Source organism: Cetorhinus maximus, chromosome 6, assembly GCF_964194155.1.
Source record: "Cetorhinus maximus chromosome 6, sCetMax3.hap1.1, whole genome shotgun sequence".
Taxonomy (NCBI): domain Eukaryota; kingdom Metazoa; phylum Chordata; class Chondrichthyes; order Lamniformes; family Cetorhinidae; genus Cetorhinus; species Cetorhinus maximus.
Genome location: NC_135884.1, coordinates 4,055,788 through 4,075,249, shown reverse-complemented (window position 1 = coordinate 4,075,249; position 19,462 = coordinate 4,055,788). Strand labels below are relative to the sequence as shown.

General features: G+C 42.5%; 1 protein-coding gene across 1 annotated transcript in view; it reads left to right on the top strand.

The window, feature by feature from the left end:
* LOC144681463 (host cell factor 1-like) overlaps window positions 1–13,921 on the top strand; it is a 105,011-nt gene extending 91,090 nt beyond the window's left edge. Inside the window, exons 23-26 of the mRNA XM_078543055.1 lie at window positions 2,240–2,428; window positions 4,472–4,769; window positions 8,180–8,237; window positions 9,751–13,921. Of these exons, the coding sequence (XP_078399181.1) occupies window positions 2,240–2,428; window positions 4,472–4,769; window positions 8,180–8,237; window positions 9,751–9,796 (591 nt within the window). The 3' untranslated portion in view covers window positions 9,797–13,921. The remainder of the gene's footprint in view (window positions 1–2,239; window positions 2,429–4,471; window positions 4,770–8,179; window positions 8,238–9,750) is intronic.
* Window positions 13,922–19,462: the final 5,541 nt, after the last annotated feature.

Below are 19,462 nucleotides of genomic sequence, written 5' to 3'. Positions count from 1 at the left end.
AGAAGGCAGCTCACCACCACCTTCTCAAGGGCATTTAGGGATGGGCAATAAATGCTGGCCCAGCCAGTATAGCTTCCAGTAAACACACATGTGCCACACTGCGAACCCATCTGACAATCTTAAATTGGTTGTCAGCATAATTCTTAGCATACTGATGATCATTTAGCAAATGTTGTCCAATCACAGAATCACATCTATTGTTGGGCATTGTTTTGAGTTTTGCAAGGACGGGCTGGCTGGGTACGGTCTGTACCTTGCCCATTGCAAACAGCAGAAGGGACATGCTGTTTGATACAATCTGCCAGTCTTTGGGACGTATGGCCTACATACTAAGCATCACCCTGGCACTGAAATTCATATACCACATTACTCATTTGTGTGATAGGCAGAACGTCTTTTTGGATTTATGGCAACATCCTCTTAGTGATGAATACCACTCGTGTTGCTACTGCATAGCAGTATGAAATAGCTAGCTTCACCTGTTGTTCAAATTACAGTTCTTATATTTATTACAGTTACACGCACTATAAGATTGGCCTTATCAGCAACCTCAAAAATAGGGCCCAAGCTGAAATAAGGTGCATTAAAGCCATCCAACATAAGATGTGATTCAGTAATTGAACAACATTTGCTAAATAATCCTCAGTGAGCTAAGAATTACACTGGCAACCAATTTAAGATTGTCAGTTGGGCTCGCAGTGTGGCACATTTGCGTGGACTGGAAGCTACATGTATTAGTACACAGGATCCTGTTCTTTGCAAACAGAAAGATGATGTACACACATTGCATCTATTTCAGCTAAACAAAACAAGTACCATTCGGTGGTTCATTCCTCAGGGTAATGCCTTGACCAGTTGGGTGTCAAGCTGCCTGGTTTAATGACTACCCTGATCAGATCACTGTACATTGTGCAAACTCATGAACGGGCCTGAGGCCATCACTTTCAGCCCTGAAAAATGCCCAGGCTACCTCAGCTTACCCTGGAAGGGCAAGATATCTCAGAAATCTGAGCAACAGGTGAAGCTATTTGTTTGACACTGCTACGATGGAGTAGAAACACATGTGTTGTTCACCACTAACAAAGCTGCCATCAAGCCAAAAAGACGTTCTGCCTATCACCCAAATAAGTAATGTGGTATATGAATTTCAGTGCCAGGGTGATGCTTGGTATGTAGGCTGTACATCCCAAAGACTGACGTTATATCAAACAGCATGTCCCTTCCACTGTTCACAACAGGCAAGGTAGGGATGTACCAACCAGCCCGTGCTTAAAACACAGTACCCAATATTAGATGCGATTCTGTGATTGGACAGCATTTGCTAAATAATCCTCAGTGTGCTAAGAATTACACTGACAGCAAATTTAAGATTGTCAGCTGGGCTCACAGTGTGGCACATTTGCATGTACTGGAAGCTACATATATTAATACACAGGGCCCTGTTCTTTGCAGACAGAAAGAACATGCACATTACGTCTATTTCAGCTAAACAAAATAAGTGACAGCTATTCAGTGGTTCATCCCTCTGTGCAATGCCTTGACCAATCAGAGTCAACCTGCCTGGTTTAAATTTCTAACAATGCTTGGCAGTTAAGTGTCAGTCACCATCAACCGATGCCTCCTCCATGGCAAGGCCTCTACCAGAGTCCACTTACCAAACAATCAACACTCTCCTCTCATACAGTATAAATTGTTGTTCCCTTTACATTTGGTATTCTTGCAAATTGCACTGATGAGTGCGAGATGAAAAGCTTTGACAAAAAAAATCTTTCTCAGTAATAATCGTACGACACTTACTGAAGAAAATCAGGGCATTCTCTGATTATCCTGGCCAGCATTCTGCCCTTAGCACAGATCAGTGATCACACCTAGAGATCCAAAAATAGAGCTCATTCTCACTAATAAATTCAATAAGAAATTCAGTCAAAACTCTTTTACCCCTAGTGGTTAGGTTGTGAAACATGACACCACAAGAGATAGTTGAGGCAAATCGCATAGAAACTTTTAAGGGGAAACTACATGAGAGAGAAAGGAACGGAAGGATATCCTGATAGTAGGAGGAGGCTCACTTGGAGCTTAAATGCTAGCAGAGAGCATTTGAGCTGAATGGCCTGTTTTGTGCTGTGCAGGCAATGCAGCCTGGGAAATTTTGAGTAGTGCGATTTGTGGGTGATGAACCTTTGATTGTAAGGGAAGCTGAAATCAATTTAGATTCAATCAATGTGATATTTTTCCACAGGATGGAAGTGGCGATAACATACCGGACCACAGCAACCTGAAGACTGTGAAACTGCAGTCAGGCACTGCCTATAAATTCCGAGTGGCCGGCATAAATGCTTGTGGGCGGGGTCCCTTCAGCGAAATATCAGCCTTCAAGACCTGCATGCCAGGATTCCCAGGTGCACCGTCTGCCATCAAGATCAGCAAGGTGAATGATGATCATTTTAAACCAACTTGTATATCTGAATCTTGATTTCTAACTGGAATGGCCTTTGAATAATTCAGTGTTTTCCTGTTTCAGTGGCCTTACGCTTGGTTTCTCCCTGGTGCTGCTCCAGTTTTTTCTTTGGTTTATCAGCAACGCTAAAAGTCTTTCCAGAGGAGAAACTTCACTGTAGGGCACAGGGGCCTTCAGACCTGGGTTTTTCAGATTCCTGAGATTTCCCGATGTACATCTGTAGCTGGGTTTATCGTGAGCAGAGTTGTCTGATTCTATATCTCATTACTTTTTCCTGTTTGTTGACTTACTGTCATCCTATTTCTGTTGCTGTTGGCAAACACTACTGCTGCTAAACCTGAGCTGGCCTTTTACCCTTTCGTCATCTGTATTCTCTCCTATTTTCCCCAAAATGCTGCCACCTTAACTTTAGGCACTTGTTACCTTGTTAGGTAAGATTATGGAATCTAGGGAAGTAGATGGAGTTGAGATACATATCAGTCTTGACCTAATTGAATGGCAAATCAGGTTTGAAGAGCTTAATAGCCTCCTCCTGTTCCTGTGATACAGGTCCATTGGTACATATCATCCTCCTCCTGCAACTGAATTTTTCATGTCAACTTAGCCAGTGGTTTATTTGACTGCAAGAGATATCGCAACAGAGTCTTATCTTCTCCATGTATGATGTTGATTTATGCATTTTTAGCAAAGGATGCTGGGTCAGAAATGGGAGCCCTCACTGCTTTCTCCCTCTACTGCTTCCCCTCTCCCCAACACACCTGGAGGCATTGAGTCATGTTGTGGCTACTATCTGACTGAGATCTGTTAACACTGTTTGTTTCTTGTTACTTGTCTACTCAACCAAGCCTGTGCTCCTGTTGTTGCTGAGCATTTACTAAAGCAGGAGTGATTTGATCAAGAACAGTCAATAAACGGTTTGCAAGCTGTACTTCCTGCTTTACAAAAGAAGTGTTATCATTTTCAGGCCCTCTGTCATCTATTCAATTTTTTAAGGTTATGTGATAGTGAAAAGTTTGAAACCAGAAGAAACTGATACTTTAAACATTTAATCCTCTTTAAAAAAAAAATAAGGAACTTGCATTTTATATATCATCCTTCACAACCTTAGGGCTTTGCAACCAATTAATTACTTTGCCTGCAAAACAATGACTACACCACGAATGCAGCAGCCAATTTATACAGAATAAGGTTCTACTAGCAGCAGGGAACGAGATAACCAATTAAATTGTTTTGGGGGGCATGGATGGGTGCAGTGGTAAAAGAAGCCCTCTAATCTTGAGTAGTTCATGAAATCCCTACATCCACCTGAACGGCAGATCAGGCCTAGACCTAATGACCCATCTGAAAGATAGCACCTTTGACAGTGCACTCCCTCAATACTGCACTGGGATTATGTGCTCAAGTTCCTGAATTGGAGCTTAAATCCATGAATCCAAGGGTATTTGGTTCTTGTGTGAGGAAGGAAATTTGCCATACTCATCCAGTCTACCCTGTATGTGACTCCAGGTCCCCACAGCAACGTGGTGTCCATTACTCGGTCATTTTAGAGACCATTTAAACTCCTTTGTTGTCAAGACAGCTTGTCAACACCACAAGGGCAATTTGGGATGGGCAGTAAATGCTGGCCTAGTCTGGGGCGCTCATAAACCATGAATGAATAAATTTAAAAGATCTGACTCGGAGATGAGGTGCCACCACTGGCTTCATTTGATCGCGGCTTGCTCCATGAGTGTTAAAGAGAACTAGCATTCTGAGCAGGGTATTAGCAATAAGAGATTGAGCATCTTATTAATTACTGTTTAAAGCATTGGTTAGCAGTATAGTAGATATGGCAGATCATGTGTACAGATCAGTTACTGATCAGTTGATAAAAGGGTAATTTGGACTTTGAGCCAAATTGATCTCTGTGACCAGATTATACTGTAGTGTTTTGAGTTGTATTGGAGGGTTTAGTAAATGTTTCAGAATTTAACTGAACGGGATTGATAAATTCAGTTGCGTTTTATTTTGTAGGTTGCTGAAGGTGCACAACTGTCCTGGGAGCCTCCTGCTGTCACTTCCGGGAACATCATCGAATACTCCGTATATCTGGCACTTCCAGGGTCACAGGCAACAGATCCAAAACCCGCAGGGACTTCCCATCTGCTGTTTGTCCGTGTTTACTGTGGGCCAGTTCCCAGCTGTCTAGTATCTTCATCCAACCTAGCAAATGCACACATCGATACAACCACAAAGCCTGCTATAATCTTTAGGATAGCAGCCAAGAATGAGAAGGGCTACGGGCCAGCCACCCAGGTCAGGTGGCTACAAGGTGAGCTGGGATGATTCGTATTCTTGTACCTGGAGTGAGGAAGGATCTGTATAAGCATGAATGACCCAGAAACTATAGCAACATCTTGCATTTGGCTTTAAACGTAGTAAAACGTTGCAAAGCACTTCACCGGTGCATCCTTGAGCAGAATTGGATACCAGGATACACATGATAATAGGACAGGTGACCAAAAGTTTGGTCAAAAGTGTTGGGCTTTAACATACATCTTAAGAGAAGAGAGAGGCAAAGAGGTTTAGGAAAGGAATTGCAGAGCTTAGGGCCCAGGCAGAATAGCACCAGAATATGTTAGATGTTCTCGCTCAAGTTCAAAGTGGATGGAGTTTTTCTGGATAAGGGAATCCAGAGATATGGAGAAAAGTAAGTGGAATTAAGGTATAGATCATCAATGATTAATGGAATAGTGGAACCAGTTCAAGGGGCAGAATGGCCTAAGCTGTTTTATTTTCCTCTCCTCCCCTCTTAAAAATGTTGACTTGTATTAGGGTACAGTTCCATTGGCAATCTTCGCCCTTCACTACCTCACCTCAGTGAAGCCAAGACTCTGAGGGAGCTGAAAACAATAGCTGCTGATTGTTAGTCAGTTCTGTGTTTAGTTGAAGCTCCATTCATGTTATCAGGCTGAGTAACTTATTTCAAGTTAAATGGGAAACATACATTGATGATTCCAGCTACTCATGCAGAATGCTGAAGCAGTACAACAGGTCTATCAGTCTACATCCATGGAGAAGGCAGGTGACTGTTTCAGTTTTCTCTCCTATCTCCCTTACTGCCCTCTCTTGAGCTCATCTTATCCATGTGACCCATCTCCTCTCTCGACCCCATTCCCACTAAACCAGTGACCACCTAACTTCCCTTCCTGGCTCTCATGTTAGCTGACATTAACAGTGTTCTCTCCTCAGGTTCTGTCCCTCTCTTCAAATCTACAGCCATCACCCCTCTTCTCAAAAACCAAGCCTTGGTCCCTTTGTCCTTTCAAGCTATGCTGCATCTCCAACCTCACTTTCTTCTCCAACGTCCTTGAATGTGTTGTTGCCTTTCAAATCTGTTCCCATTTTTCCTAGAACTCCATGTTTGAATCCCTCCAATCAAATTTCCCCCCCTCCACAGTACCAAAGCAGCTCTTATCAAAGTCACAAATGACATCCTACATGACCGTGGCAAAGGCAAACTACCCTCCTTTACGTGTCTGCGGTGTTTGACACAGTTGAGCACACCATTGCCTCTCCACTGCCTGAGTGGGACTGCATTCACCTGGTTCCATCCTTATTTATCTAATCATAGTCAGAGAATCACCTGCAACTGCAAAGGCTCCTCTTTCCGCTCCCGCATCGTTAATTCCTCTGCCCCCGCCCCCCCAAGGATCTGTCGTTGCACCCTTCCTATTTCCCATCTACCTGCTGCTCTTCAGTGACATAATCCAAAAGAATAGTAGCAGTTTCCATATGTATGCTGACAGATTTACCTCACCACCATCTCTCCCTTTGCCTCTAAATTGTCCCACTGTTTGTCAGACATCCAGTACTGGATCAGCAAAAATGTCATCAAATTGGGTATTGAGAAGACTGAAGCCATTGTCTTTGCTCCCTGACACAAACTCTGCTCCTTAGCCACCGACTCCATCCCTCTTCCTGTTAATTGTCTGAGACTGAATGAGACTCTGTCATATTTTACTCCAGGATGAACATTTAGCTGCTCACCCATGCCCTCATTAAGACCCCCTATTTCCACCTCTGTAACATCACCTGATGCCGCCCCACCTGAGTTCTTCTGCTGAAACCCTCATCCATGCCTTTGTTACCTCCAGACTTGACTATTCTAATTCGCTCCTGGCCACCCTCTGTAAACTTGAACTCATCCAAAACTCTGCTGCCTGTGTCCTAATTTGTACAAAATCATATTCACCCTACAGCCCGTGCTCACTGACTGACAGTAGCCTTGGGTTTTTGAAAATGCTCACCCTTGTTTACAGATCCCTTTGTGGCCTTACTCCTATCTCTATAATTTTCACCAGCCCTACAACCCTCCAAGACATCTGCACTTCTCTAATTCTGGTCTCTTGAGCACCCTGTTTTTAATCACTCCACAGTTGGCCATGTCGTCAACTGTCTGGGCCCTAAGTTCTGGAATTCCCTCCCTAAACCCCTCTGCCTCTCTACTGCTTTCTCCATTTTAAGGCACTCCTTAAAACCTACCTCTTTGACCAAGCTTTTGGGCTTCTCCTTACATAGCTTGTCAAATTTTATTTTATAATGTCTTTAGGAAGCAAACACCTCGGGCAGTTTGATTATATTAAAGGCGCTATAGAAATACAAGTTGTGTTTGGTATGAACCTTCGTTAGAACTGAGCAAGTGTCCACACCTAATATTATTCTGTCTCACTTCTGTGCACTTTGCTTTTTAGTTTCTTTTCTCTATAACACAATCTGAATTTTCATGAGATTTTCTGATGGCTGAGATACCATTGTGAATCTCTGGTTTTTTGAAGAGAAGTGCGCTCTATCTGTCTCGTTCATGTTTGAATTTACATCAGATAGTCTATAAACTTTAATTGTCCTACTTTAAACGTAAAAAGCTTATTTTGAGGGCTCTAATTCTCTGTCTCACTCTGTATCAGGTTGTCGAGTTTTTGAAGGATTTTACTGTCTCATTTTTGTCCGATGTCAAATATTCTGTGCTTGTTCGAAGTTATTCACCCTATGACAGTCCTTCAGGAGGAAGAGGATCAAGAGGAAGGTTTTATTTACAGGCTGCCAGCTGGTTTTAGGATTTCCTGCAATTTGAATGAATGGGGAATGTCTGATCCACTGTTTCCCATTGGCTGAGTTGATAAATCTATCACCTGGTTTCACACCAAAGGAGACATCTGATTCACTTAGGTCTCTGAGCTGGCCGATAAAAGACAGAATTGCATTTAGATAGCATCTTTCACAACCTCAGAAGATCCGAAAGAGCTTTACAGTAAGTAGTATTGTTGTAACATAGGAAACGTGACCGTCTATTCTCACGCAGCAATGAGAAAATAACAAGGTAATCTGTCTTACTGATGGTAATCGAGGGATAAATATTGTCCAGGACACTGGGGAGAACTCCTCTGCTCTTCTTCAGAAAAGTGTAGTGGGATCTTTTGCATCCACCCAAGAGGACAGGCAAGACCTTGGTTTAACATCTTATCCAAGAGACAGCACCTCCGACAATGTAGCATTCCTTCAGTGTAGCATTGAGTGTCAGCCTGGATTATGTCCTTAAATCTCTGGCGTGTGATTTCAATCCGCAACCTTCTGACTAAGATGACAGTGCTACCCACTGAGCCATGGCTGGCACCTAAAGTTGGCTTGGGGGAAATGGGTATTGGAAAAAGTTGGTTCTGACAAGTTTCTATTTTTTTCTAGATGCCAGCAAAGATGGGGCAAGGCCTGCAACCAAGCGTTCTGTTGCATCCCATGATGAGTAAGTATTTTGTGTTGTGGGAACTGCTATTAAGAATTGAATTAAGGCTCATTTCATGGCTCCTCACACAGCTGGGAACATGTTGCCCCAACAGGCCATTGAATCAGTCACATTGAGGTGTTGGGAGATAATTTGAAAGCAATGGACTTCAAGAAAATACATGGTGTAGTAAGGAACACTGTTCTGAGGGTGGGACTAATGCAAATTGAGACAGTGTAGAGGGAGCTTTACTCTGTGTCTAGCCCTGTGCTGTACCTGCCCTGGCTAACAAAGGGGCTCAATAGACTGAACATCCTACCCCTGTTCTAGGCTAGAATCAAATACGAACATGCATACAAATTAGGAGCAAGAGTTGGCCACCTGGCCCCTCAAGCCTACTCTGCCATTAAATAAGATCATGGCTGATCTGAATGTAACCTCAACCCCACATTCCTGCCTACTCCCGATAACCTTTCACCCCCCTTGTTGATCAAGAATCTATCTAGATCTGCCTTTAAAATATTCAAAGACTCTGCTTCCTTTTGAGGAACTGAGTTCCAAAGACACTCAACCCTCAGAGAAAAACTTCCCCCTCATCTCTATCTTAAATGAGTGACCCCATTTTTTTAAACAATGGCCTCTAGTTCTAGATTCTCCCACAAGAGGAAACTTCCTCTACTGTCAGAACCCCTCAGGATCTTGAAGGTTTCAATTAAGACACCTCTTACTCTAAATTCCAGTAGATACAAGCTTAACCTGTCCAGCCTTTCCTCAGAGGCCAACCTGCCCATTCCTGGTATTAGTCTAGTAAACCTTCTCGGAACTGCTTCTAAAGCATTTACATCTTTCTTTACATAAGAAGACCAATGCAATACAGTACTGATCCAGAATCAATCCAGATCCAGAATCCATTGCACCCAAGGATGACATGTAAGCCTCTTACATCACCCACTTGCCCTCTTGCAAGAATAAAAGCTGACTTCATTCTGTCACCTTAATTGTTTTTCGTGTCTGATTCTTGACGTTGGGTATCAACAGGCTAGTTAGCTGTGGAGAAAATCCCAGCCAAGCCTGATTCTATCATGAAGAGGTCCCTGCATTGCCACACCAGGACCGGGAAATGGCGGGTGAATTCATTTTGCCTCTTTTCCTCCCATGTTGAGTTGTAATGCCTTTACTGCTGTCAAGCCTGGGATCAGTTAACATGGCCCAGAACAGGGGCACTTATGACCTGTATAGCTTGGCAGCTCAGACCTACTTCAAATCCATCTAGCAAACAGGTTACGAGCAAGAATTGCAGAAACCAGAATATTTATACTGATCCACAAGATGGTGAACTGACGCCATGAAAAGGTTTGTTGGGTTGTTGTTCTGGAAAGTTTTCAAATGGACCAAAGGATCTTCATTCCGACCTGCCTTACGAGGGGTTTAGCCTGACTCTTGAGTAACTTGTTTGCTACCTTTTATAAGGGGGCTCAAATGTAATGTTCCTTTTGTAATCTCTCTCTCTCTTTCTCTCTCTCATTGGAAACAGCAAGCTAATAAGTGCGAACAAGAAGCCTAAGGGAGATGGGTCCTAAATCCCACATGCATTGTGAACTTTCGCCTTTTTATTTTAAATAACTAAGAACTCAACTAGATGCAGAATCTACCTTGGTATATCGGCACACCACGCATCAGCAGGATTTTGCTTCAGAAGAACAAAGTCCTTACTTTTATTACTGTTCATTTAAAAGGACAAGAATCTCATTTGAAAGTACCTGCAGTGAACTAATGGTATTATTTGAAGGAAAGGCACCCTGTTGTATTGGAGCGCATTCACCTGCCAAATGATCCAACTCGCCAAAACAACTTTTACTGATATTTCTCATCCGAGTAGGAACTCTTTTTTTTAAACCTTTCCCCTCTAGTTTTTTTTCTCCTCCCTCCTCCAGCAGCCAATTTTGAAGCAGCGATCATTTCTTTCTGCATATCACACGACTGTCTCTAACTCAAACCTGAAAACCGTGAGATCAGAGTGCACACCCAGTGTTATCATCGTTTGGAACTACGAGTAACTATCTTCCAGTGGACTTAATTGAAGGCTACTAACTTTTTTCCTTCCCGAAGGAACTGTGTCGTCTTCTCTCTGTTCCGTGTCTCTCGCTCTCTCCTTTTACTCCCCCACTCCAAAACCTCCACATATACTTAATTGGGTGTAATTTTATACCCTTGAATCCTGAACTGAAAACGTTTTCTGTACAAACCTCATCTTCACCTGGAGCATTTCCATGTGTACATGTGTGTACTATTCCATTATGATACCTATTAGAGGGATTTGTGATTTATATAGTGTTACGGTTTGACACTGCCACAACAAGAGGCTTTGTGTACACGAACATGTGCCATTTTGTCACAGGTCTGCACAAAAGAAAACTGCAGTGTCTGCTGCTGGTCAGGAACGGTTGTCCATATTTTAGAATGAATTCAGGTTTTATATTAGGCTGGGGCAGGGAGGAGGGTCTTCAACCTGACTAGAAATGCAGTGAATTCTGCTCTGTGTTTTCATGGCAGGAATTGAAGGTTTTGTAGTGGTGGGGGATGAGAGGAAGCAAAACAGCTTTTGAATGCAAGTTTCTAATCTCTTTAGTTTTAAGAGTGTCTGAGGCAGCTGTATATTGAGTGGGCGGGATGAGAAATACCTGGTTAACCTGTGTGATCAGATGCTGGGTTGTACTGGTCTGCATAAAGTCGTGAATGTAATTAATTGGGAACTAGAAATGTATCCCTTAAAGCTTTGCCCAAATGCAGTAAGAATGGTAGAAAATCTGATTTTTCACAGAATGTTTCTTCACTTGTCTGCCTGTGCGTGTCTGTGGAGTGAGTGCGCAGTCTGCATGAGAGGAGGTAACAAGTTCTAACTCTGAATAGAACAATTTCACCATCCCAAAGTGCAACAGAAAAGCATAGCACATGTGTGTGTATGTGGCTAGAGCCTTCCTTGATGCTGTTCTCAGCCCTTGAACAACCCTTGTTCAGGATATTAAGTTTCTGCCCTTCCCCCATCCCCAGCACTAACTGGATTGTGATGTGAAAGGGAGATTGAGAGTCGAGTGGGAAAGTGCCCAAATGGAGAGAAACAACTTCACTGCTTTTCAGCCCTGCAGCCATGCGACAACAAAATAAAGTGGATTGGAACTGGATCTGTACAGACAACTAAAGTGGTGTGTGGCTGAGTCACTGTAGCATTTTTTGCATGGCTGTTTGGGTGTTTCCAGCTGTGATTGGTGTCCAACCCTTTTTGTCAGATAGGGGTGTGGCCTGAGTGCACAGCCCCATGATTACATCCTTATTTTAGCAACGTCTCTAGTCTTAATGTGTTGCATGCTCAAAGTTGGGTGAGGTAATAGGAAAGTTCCCAGAGTGGATAGATGGATGACTAATTGCACAGCCTGTGCAGCACTGAGTCAGGCAAGAAGACAATAGGTCATGTGTTCAACGGCTCATCCTCCGCTGAGGCGAGTGAAATTTACTGGCCAGTAATGAGTGGGAGAGATTGTGGAACTATTGGTCACAGTGCCTCTGGAGATCTTCAGCTGGCCTTGGTGATCACCGCCCAGCAATGACTCCTGGAGAGCTGTGTGCTGGGTCAGGTAGGGATTACTTTGGACTCTACTGTGATGCCTTGATAGAGTAGCTGAGCAACAATCGTCATCTAGACTCACGTGAAAACAACCACTGGTGGCAGCAGATGTCTGAAGACATGTCAGCAAAGCATTGGGAGTAATTTTGCAGGGGCTGTTTTTTTAAGCTAGTTTTCTTCAACTTTCAGCAGCTAAATGTGCTGGACCTTGCTCGCACTTCCTGCTCCAAATTACCTGCTGAGGGTGGAGCACTTCCTGCTCCAAACTACCTGCTGAGGGTGGAGCACTGACTATCGTTTCTTTGTCGCAAATCATTTACTTAAGTATTAGGTGCACAGATTCTTTCCTGATCGATGTCTTGCACTGTTTCCCCAAGGATTTTTTTTGACATTTTGGTACCATCATATACCAAAATGTGTTCTCCATTAATGTGCTAGTACATTTGTGTGAGGATCTCTATTCATCCCCTCGGAGTGTTGCCACCTCCATTGATGAGCCAGAACTGTGCCTCAGTGTTACAGTGACCAGTAAGCCCCAGTACTGTACCCTGGTGTTATACAGTGACAGACCCGTACTCACCAGTACTGTACCCTGGTGTTATACAGTGACAAACCTGTACTCACCAGTACTGTACCCTGGTGTTATATGGATCCAAATATTGGAAGAACAATATTGATGATTTGAACCAGGTGTAATTTTTAGTTTTAAGTGATCAGAATATGAAAACTTCACAAACCATTTTGTTACTCTGTACCAAAATCCTGGGCATCTTGCAATTTATTCATAAGCTACATTTGACTTCTGATCAAAACAGCATTTTTAAAATACATATATTTATGTGAATTTGAAAAGACAAAAGTATCCATGATTGTTCCCTGTGAAAATATGACCCATCTGTTCTGAAAGCAAATACCTGTTACCGGACAAAACCTAGCAAAATAATTTTTACCTTTTTGTCAAATTAAACTCCTGCAGTAGAACTCAGCATGTCGGAAACATCTGAGTTGGGTCCAGGAATGAGCTGGGGCCTAATTTTTATATTTATGTGGGTTTTTTTCTTTCTTCAATGATCAGAAATTCTATCCAAATATCAGAGAGTCTGGGCAAGGTTGGGGGTGTGCATTATATTCCTCTTCTCAGTCGCAAACAGCCACTCTCATTTTATTCAGCCAGCCAGATATTTCGAACATCTTCAATACAGACAGCATAATCACCCTGGTTTTATTTGTCAGCCACATGAAAACTGAAGTTTTTTTTTAAATGCAATAATTGGTTGCCTGTGTCTTTTAAAATATATATAGTTATTCAGAGATCTGGGAGAAAGAAAAATACTGATGTGTTCTCCCGCTTTTTTTTTTAAATCCCCCAAGATTTATATATGTACGATGTGTCTATCTGGATCTCATATCTTAGCAAACTGTACATAAACTTCAATTTTTTTTTATTCCTTCCTGGATCACTTCTACTTAGCTGTCTCAAGTTCAAAGGGCATCCCCCAGGTCGTACACCAGGAAGCATTTCGCTTAAAGCTTTCAGAAAATAGCCTATGGTTTATTATTGCTTCTTTTGACAGGCAGGCCAGTGGTGAAATTGGAAGGGTTTTAGTTATCTGGTGGCGAGCTGTTCTCTCTGTACAGGGTATGTCTTTAAATGATGCAAAAAAAAAAGGCCCAAGTTTGGCTCCAGTCATTTTGTAATATTGTGTACAGCTCGGATAGGAAGTGTGCTAATGTGTTTTTTTTTTAAGAAAAGGGTTTTGTATAGTTTTTACATGTTTAAACTGGGCGGGGAGGGAGGTGGTGGGAAATGCACGTAGTTTAGAATTCGCTCTCCGGAAAAAGATATTTCCCTCTTTCTCCCACCCCAAATTCTGTATGTAGCTATGTTTCCCCATGCTGTGAAGTCAGTAACATTTATATGTACTTCTCTGCTGCTTTCACCTGTTGTAATGAATTTATATTTTTTTGGATTTAAAGGAAAACACAGGAAAAAAAAAACATTGTCCATTGTAGAAAAGTCAAATTATAAATCATTTTGCTACCCTTTTTGTGCTTTTTTTGAATAAAACCTTTTTTGAATAAACTTTTTTTTTTTGTTTCCCTGAAATGTTAAACTTCATTCTCTTGCTTTTCTTGCATTTGTATTTTCAATTGTCTAGTTTCCCCGTTTTTCTTTTCCTCACACCCCCCCCCCCCCCCCGAAAAGTGTTGTCCAAATATCTATCTGGCGAATGTACCTTGAGGCTTGGAGCATGGCTAAGCTGTGAAGGCAGTCAAGCCCCAAGTTCATTTCAGCAAAAAACTACTGTGCCTTTAACATAGTAATTCGTCCCAGGGTACTTTTCAGGAGTGTAAATCAGACAAAATTTTACACCAAGGCGCATGAGGAGATATCAGGACAGATTCTGCACTGTAAGAATTCTGTGATTCTATGGCCAAAAGCTTAATTGAAGAAATAGGTTTTAAGTTGTAGCTTAAAGCACAGAGAGGTGTTAGGGAGGACATTTCAGAGCTTAGGGCTTTGGCACAGGACCTGAAGGCACGGCCACCAAGGGGTGAAGCAATTAAAATCGGGGATGAGCAAGAGGCCAGACTTGGAAGAGCGCAGAGATCTCGGAGGGTTGTTGGGCTGGAGGAAATCTGGTGGAGCAGAGCAAGGCCGTGGAGGGATTTGAACACCAGGGTGAGAATTTTAAAATGGAGGCGCTGCTGGTCTGGGAACCAAAGTAGGTTAGAGAGCATAGGGCAGTGATGGGTGAACGGGACTTGGTGAAAATAATTCCTTACGTTAAAGAGACTGATTTAGCCAGGGCAGTGGTTGAATGGGCCACAATTGGCTCTGGTTTACAGATAACTCAACCAGAGTAACTTAACATTACTTGTAACATTACAAGGTCTGCAAAAGAGTTCTCTGACTGGGCTATGGCAATGCCTCCCACAGTCAATTAGCCCACAGGCTGAGTCTAGACAAATGGTCCCTCTAACCCGCTACAGTAATTTGGGACACATCATGCACAAGCATCATTCCCTTTAAGGTAAGCTATCTGTAGCAATCTTAAAGGCACCAAGCAGTGCAAGAAATAGGTTGCACAAGGCAAATACAAATTAGAGGAAATAATGTTCTACACTTGTGCATAATGATTCGCCAAGCAATTGAAGGGTTTTGCTCCATATGTTCAGAGGAGGAGGCAATTGAACAAAGGGGATAAACTGCATCCTGCATGAGACTGGGAGGGATGGTAACCGACATACAGTTTCCTGTATGCATCTCATGTCCTGAAAATTGTCGATAGTTTTGGTTAGACACCATTATCCCACAGCAGGGGTTTGTGGCTCTTTGCTGTCAGTGATCTGCAATGCATGGATCGGAGAAAAGTTGGTGGCAGGCTATTCAACCGGGGGTGCAGCACAGTCCAATCCACAATTTGTCTTCCTGGTCACATTTTATATATCCAGTACAAGTGGGAGTTGGTCTAGAAGTGTGGTGGTGTGCAGATTCTGCACTCCTAGTCATTCCCACAGTGATGGGGAGGTGACACTTAACAAAGGTCAGACACTTCTCGATGGAGGCAAAATTGGTTGGAATTCTTGGCACCCCCATATCTCAATGACGTAGTCTGTTGATGCTGGCTGTCTAGTACCTCACTTGGAATGGAATTGGATGTTGTTCCAGCTCCTGCCTGTTACCTTTGCCAGTGCAGACATGATGGCCTGAATGGCCTCTTTCTGCGCCATAACGTTTCTATGGTTTTGACACCTGCATGTAGATCTGGTGGGGGGGGGTAACAACACTGCACGGTGTTGTGCACCCCATGCTTGAATGTAATGGCAGCATTCTGTTCGCATGCAGTGGTTATTTATGCATATGAGGTGCATATCACAATATTGATGAGTATGGGGGATAGGTTGATGTATTTGCATATGGGGAAATTGCAATTAATTAGAAGGGGTTGGACAGCAATCAAAGCTTTGTCAAAGAAAAGCAGAAGTGAGATGCATCACGAGTCCCAACCATAGAGCTACTTTTTTTTTTAAAAAAAGTTCTCATCCTTGTTTTCAGATATCACTATCATCTCACCGGCACCTTCCCACCCTGACACACTCTTCCAGCCCTATGACCCTCCAAGATCTCTGCACTCCTCTAATTCGGGCCTCTTATGCATCCCTGATTTGAAACACTCCTCCATTGGTGGCAATTGTTATGGCGCAGCTGATGGTAAATCTGAATTGTTCAAATCCCAAAGGGAAACTTGAAACAACTGCCACAACTTGTTTTGCAATTTGTATAAATTTTGAGATGTGTGCCCTGAATTCAGTGGTAATAAGACCACCAAGTCTTATAGGCTTTTACAAACTAGATTAAACATATATTAATAGAAGAAATTACCTTAAATGCATATATAGATCTACAAATTACTACTATGATAACTTTTAAATCCCCTAATCAATTTAACTCCCAGTTGCGCTTTCGTTAAGGCAACAGTAAGACGCATGGATTTTAAAAGACCCAGGCAAAGAAACATGATACCCTGAACAATTGGCTTTCCAAGCGAGTTTTCTTCACTTCAATCCTTTGAAGACAGCAGCTTGAGGCATAGATGCTGAAGGCTTCTTCACACAGTTGTAAGATCTTTAAAAATGCTTTCCCCTACACACAGCCCCTGCTCCTTCTTTATACATTTCTTCCTCTTTGAATGCAAATGCCCATTGTTTCACTATGTCTTTGGACTTTATCTCCCTGATAATTAAAACTTCTCCTAGCTCTAAGTTTTGCCAATAATCTTTGGGAAAAATAAACAGGCCGGTTCTAAACTTCACCTAGCTAGGTGACACATTTCACCCCTCCTTTGGAAACAATCTAGCCTGGTTTATTTCAAAATGCAAATGTTCCCTTGACACCTATGTTTCTAAACTTCCCCATATTTATCTAATTAACATTTCAAACCTAACCTCTCCTTAGATCAAAGCAACCAGACTAGCTGCCTCTAATTCAATTAAATCTCTCTCTCAGACACATACACACATCCCACTATTACTCTATTTTACAATAAATTCCAATAACGTTATGAGAATTATTTTATCTTCTTGACAGCCATGCATTCGGCTGCCTTGACCCGAAGCTCTGGAATTCCCTCCCTAAACCCCTCTACTTTGCTTTCTTTTTCTTTAAGACACTCCTTAAAACCTACCTCCTGGACCAAGCTTTTGGTCACCTATCCTAACATCCTATGTGGCTCAGTGTTAAATTTTATTTTATAAAACTCCTATGGAACATTTTGTTGTGTTAAAGGTATTATTTATAAGTGCAAATTATTTTCTTACCGCATTAAACACTATTTTAACAGTAACTGCCCCATGTCCCCTTACCCCAGCTGCCTTCACTGCATTGGCCAGACCCAACCACCTTCAGTTGCTTTGTCAATGACACTCCTTCTATTGTAAGGGGGAAAAAATAAAGAATTTGTATTTATACAGCACATTTCATGACTTCAGGATATCCCAAAGTGTTTTACAGCCAATGAAGTATTTTTGAAGTGTAGCCACTTATACAAAATACAGCAATTTGCGCACAGCAAGCTTCCATAGACAGCAGAAATTGGTGACCACATCTGTTTTAGTGAATTTAGTTGAGGGATAAATATCGACCAGGGACAACTCCCCTGCTTTTCTTCAAAATAGGAATCTTTTACGTTCACCTGAGGGGGCAGATGGGGTCTCAGTTTAACACCTCATTTATTGAAAGTGGAATGGGAAATAAAAGTAGGGAGGTTTTACTGCAGCTGTATAGTGCCTTAATGAGACCATATCTGGAAGACTGTGCACAGTTTTGGTTTCCTTATTTAAAAAGATATAATTGCATTAGAAGCAGTTCAGAGAACGTTCACTCAACTCATTCCTGGGAAGAGGGGCTTAACTTATGAAGAAAGGTTGAACAGGTTGGGCCTGTATCCATTGGAGTTTAGAAGAATGAGAGGTGATCTTATTGAAACATAAAATCCTGAGGGGACTTGACAAGAGTAGGTACCAGAAGGATGTTTCCACTTGTGGGAGAGACTAGAACTAGGGGACAGTTTAAGAATGAGAAGTCTCCCCATTAAGATGGAAGTGAGGAGAATTTTTCTCTCAAAGAGGGTTGTTAATCCGTGGAATTCTCTTCCCCAGAGAGCAGTGGAGGCTGGGTCATTGAATTTGTTCAAGGCTGAGTTGTACAGATTTTTGATAGATGAGGGAGTCAAGGGTTATGGGGGGCAGATGGCAAATTGGAGTTGAGACCACAACCAGATCAGCCATGATCTCATTGAATGTCGGAGAAGGCTCAAAGGGCCGAACGGCCTGCTCCTAACGCTTGGGTTCATCTTAAAAAGGCACCTCTGACAGTGCATCACTGGGAGTGTCAACCTGGATTATGTGCACAGATTTCTGGAGTGGGACTTGGAACTCTCAAACTTCTTGACTTAAAGGTGAGATTGTTACCCCCTGCACTACAGCTGAAATTATTGATGAAGATGCGGAAGCCCACAACAGGACCTGTATCACATCCAGTGTGGGGCTGACAAGTGGCAAGCAACATTTGCGCCATAACCATTGTACTTCCCCAACCATTGGCATCAGCAGTTTAACTATGTCAACATCAAGTTAGCACCTAAAGCAGGGTACTGTTAAAACAATAACGTAGTAGCCTGTGCATGTCTCTATTTAATCTCCTGCTGTCACAACCAGATGGGGATCAAAGACTATCCAACACATTGAGTGGGAGATGTTTTCTCATTGTAGAGACAACCTAACGGCTTGTTTGTTATTTACTGTGGGGAAAAAAATCAAAGCTACCTAGCATCTGAAATACCGAGTATCTCAGTCAGCTACATTTTCTGTTAAAACATGAGCAAATGCAGCAATACTTTATAACACAAAGGGAACTTCCCGAACTGATTTGTAAGAAAAATCATGGGTTTTTTTTTAAAGCAGGATTGTTACATTTAAAAATTCAAACTTGCTTTAGAAGGTGAGCTCTCAGACAGTACAGATCGTCGTTCGTCCAGAGAGAGCTGGTTGTTCCAGTTCCTGCTGAGTCGGTAGCAGGAGCTGTGGAAGACAAAGTGGGACGGTAACCTTAACCTGTGATAGCCATGGGTCACGGAGGGGGGAAGATGATCACCCACCACAGATCAACTCCTCCTTAATACCTGGAAGGTGTATGGATGTCAGTTGAGGATAGGTTTGGATTGGATTATGATGCCACTCTTGATGCACTTGCCTCACATGACGAATATGGGACACTTGGACATGGAGCCTACAGACCAGTTACAGTCAAAACCTTCAAGATAGGACTGGGGTTGGAGTACTACTTATGCCCTGAACTAAGATTTTTTTTTAAATTTATTCATTCACAGGATGTGGACATTGCTGGCTAAGCCAGCATTTATTGCCCATCCCTAATTGCCCTTGAGGTGGTGGTGAGCTGCCTTCTTGAACCGCTGCAGTCTATGTGCTGTAGGTACACCCACAGTGCTGTTAGGGAGGGAGTTCCAGGATTTTGACCCAGCGACAGTGAAGGAATGGTGATATAGTGCTAAGTCAGAATGGTGAGTGGCTTGGAGAGGAACTTCCAGGTGGTGTTCCCATG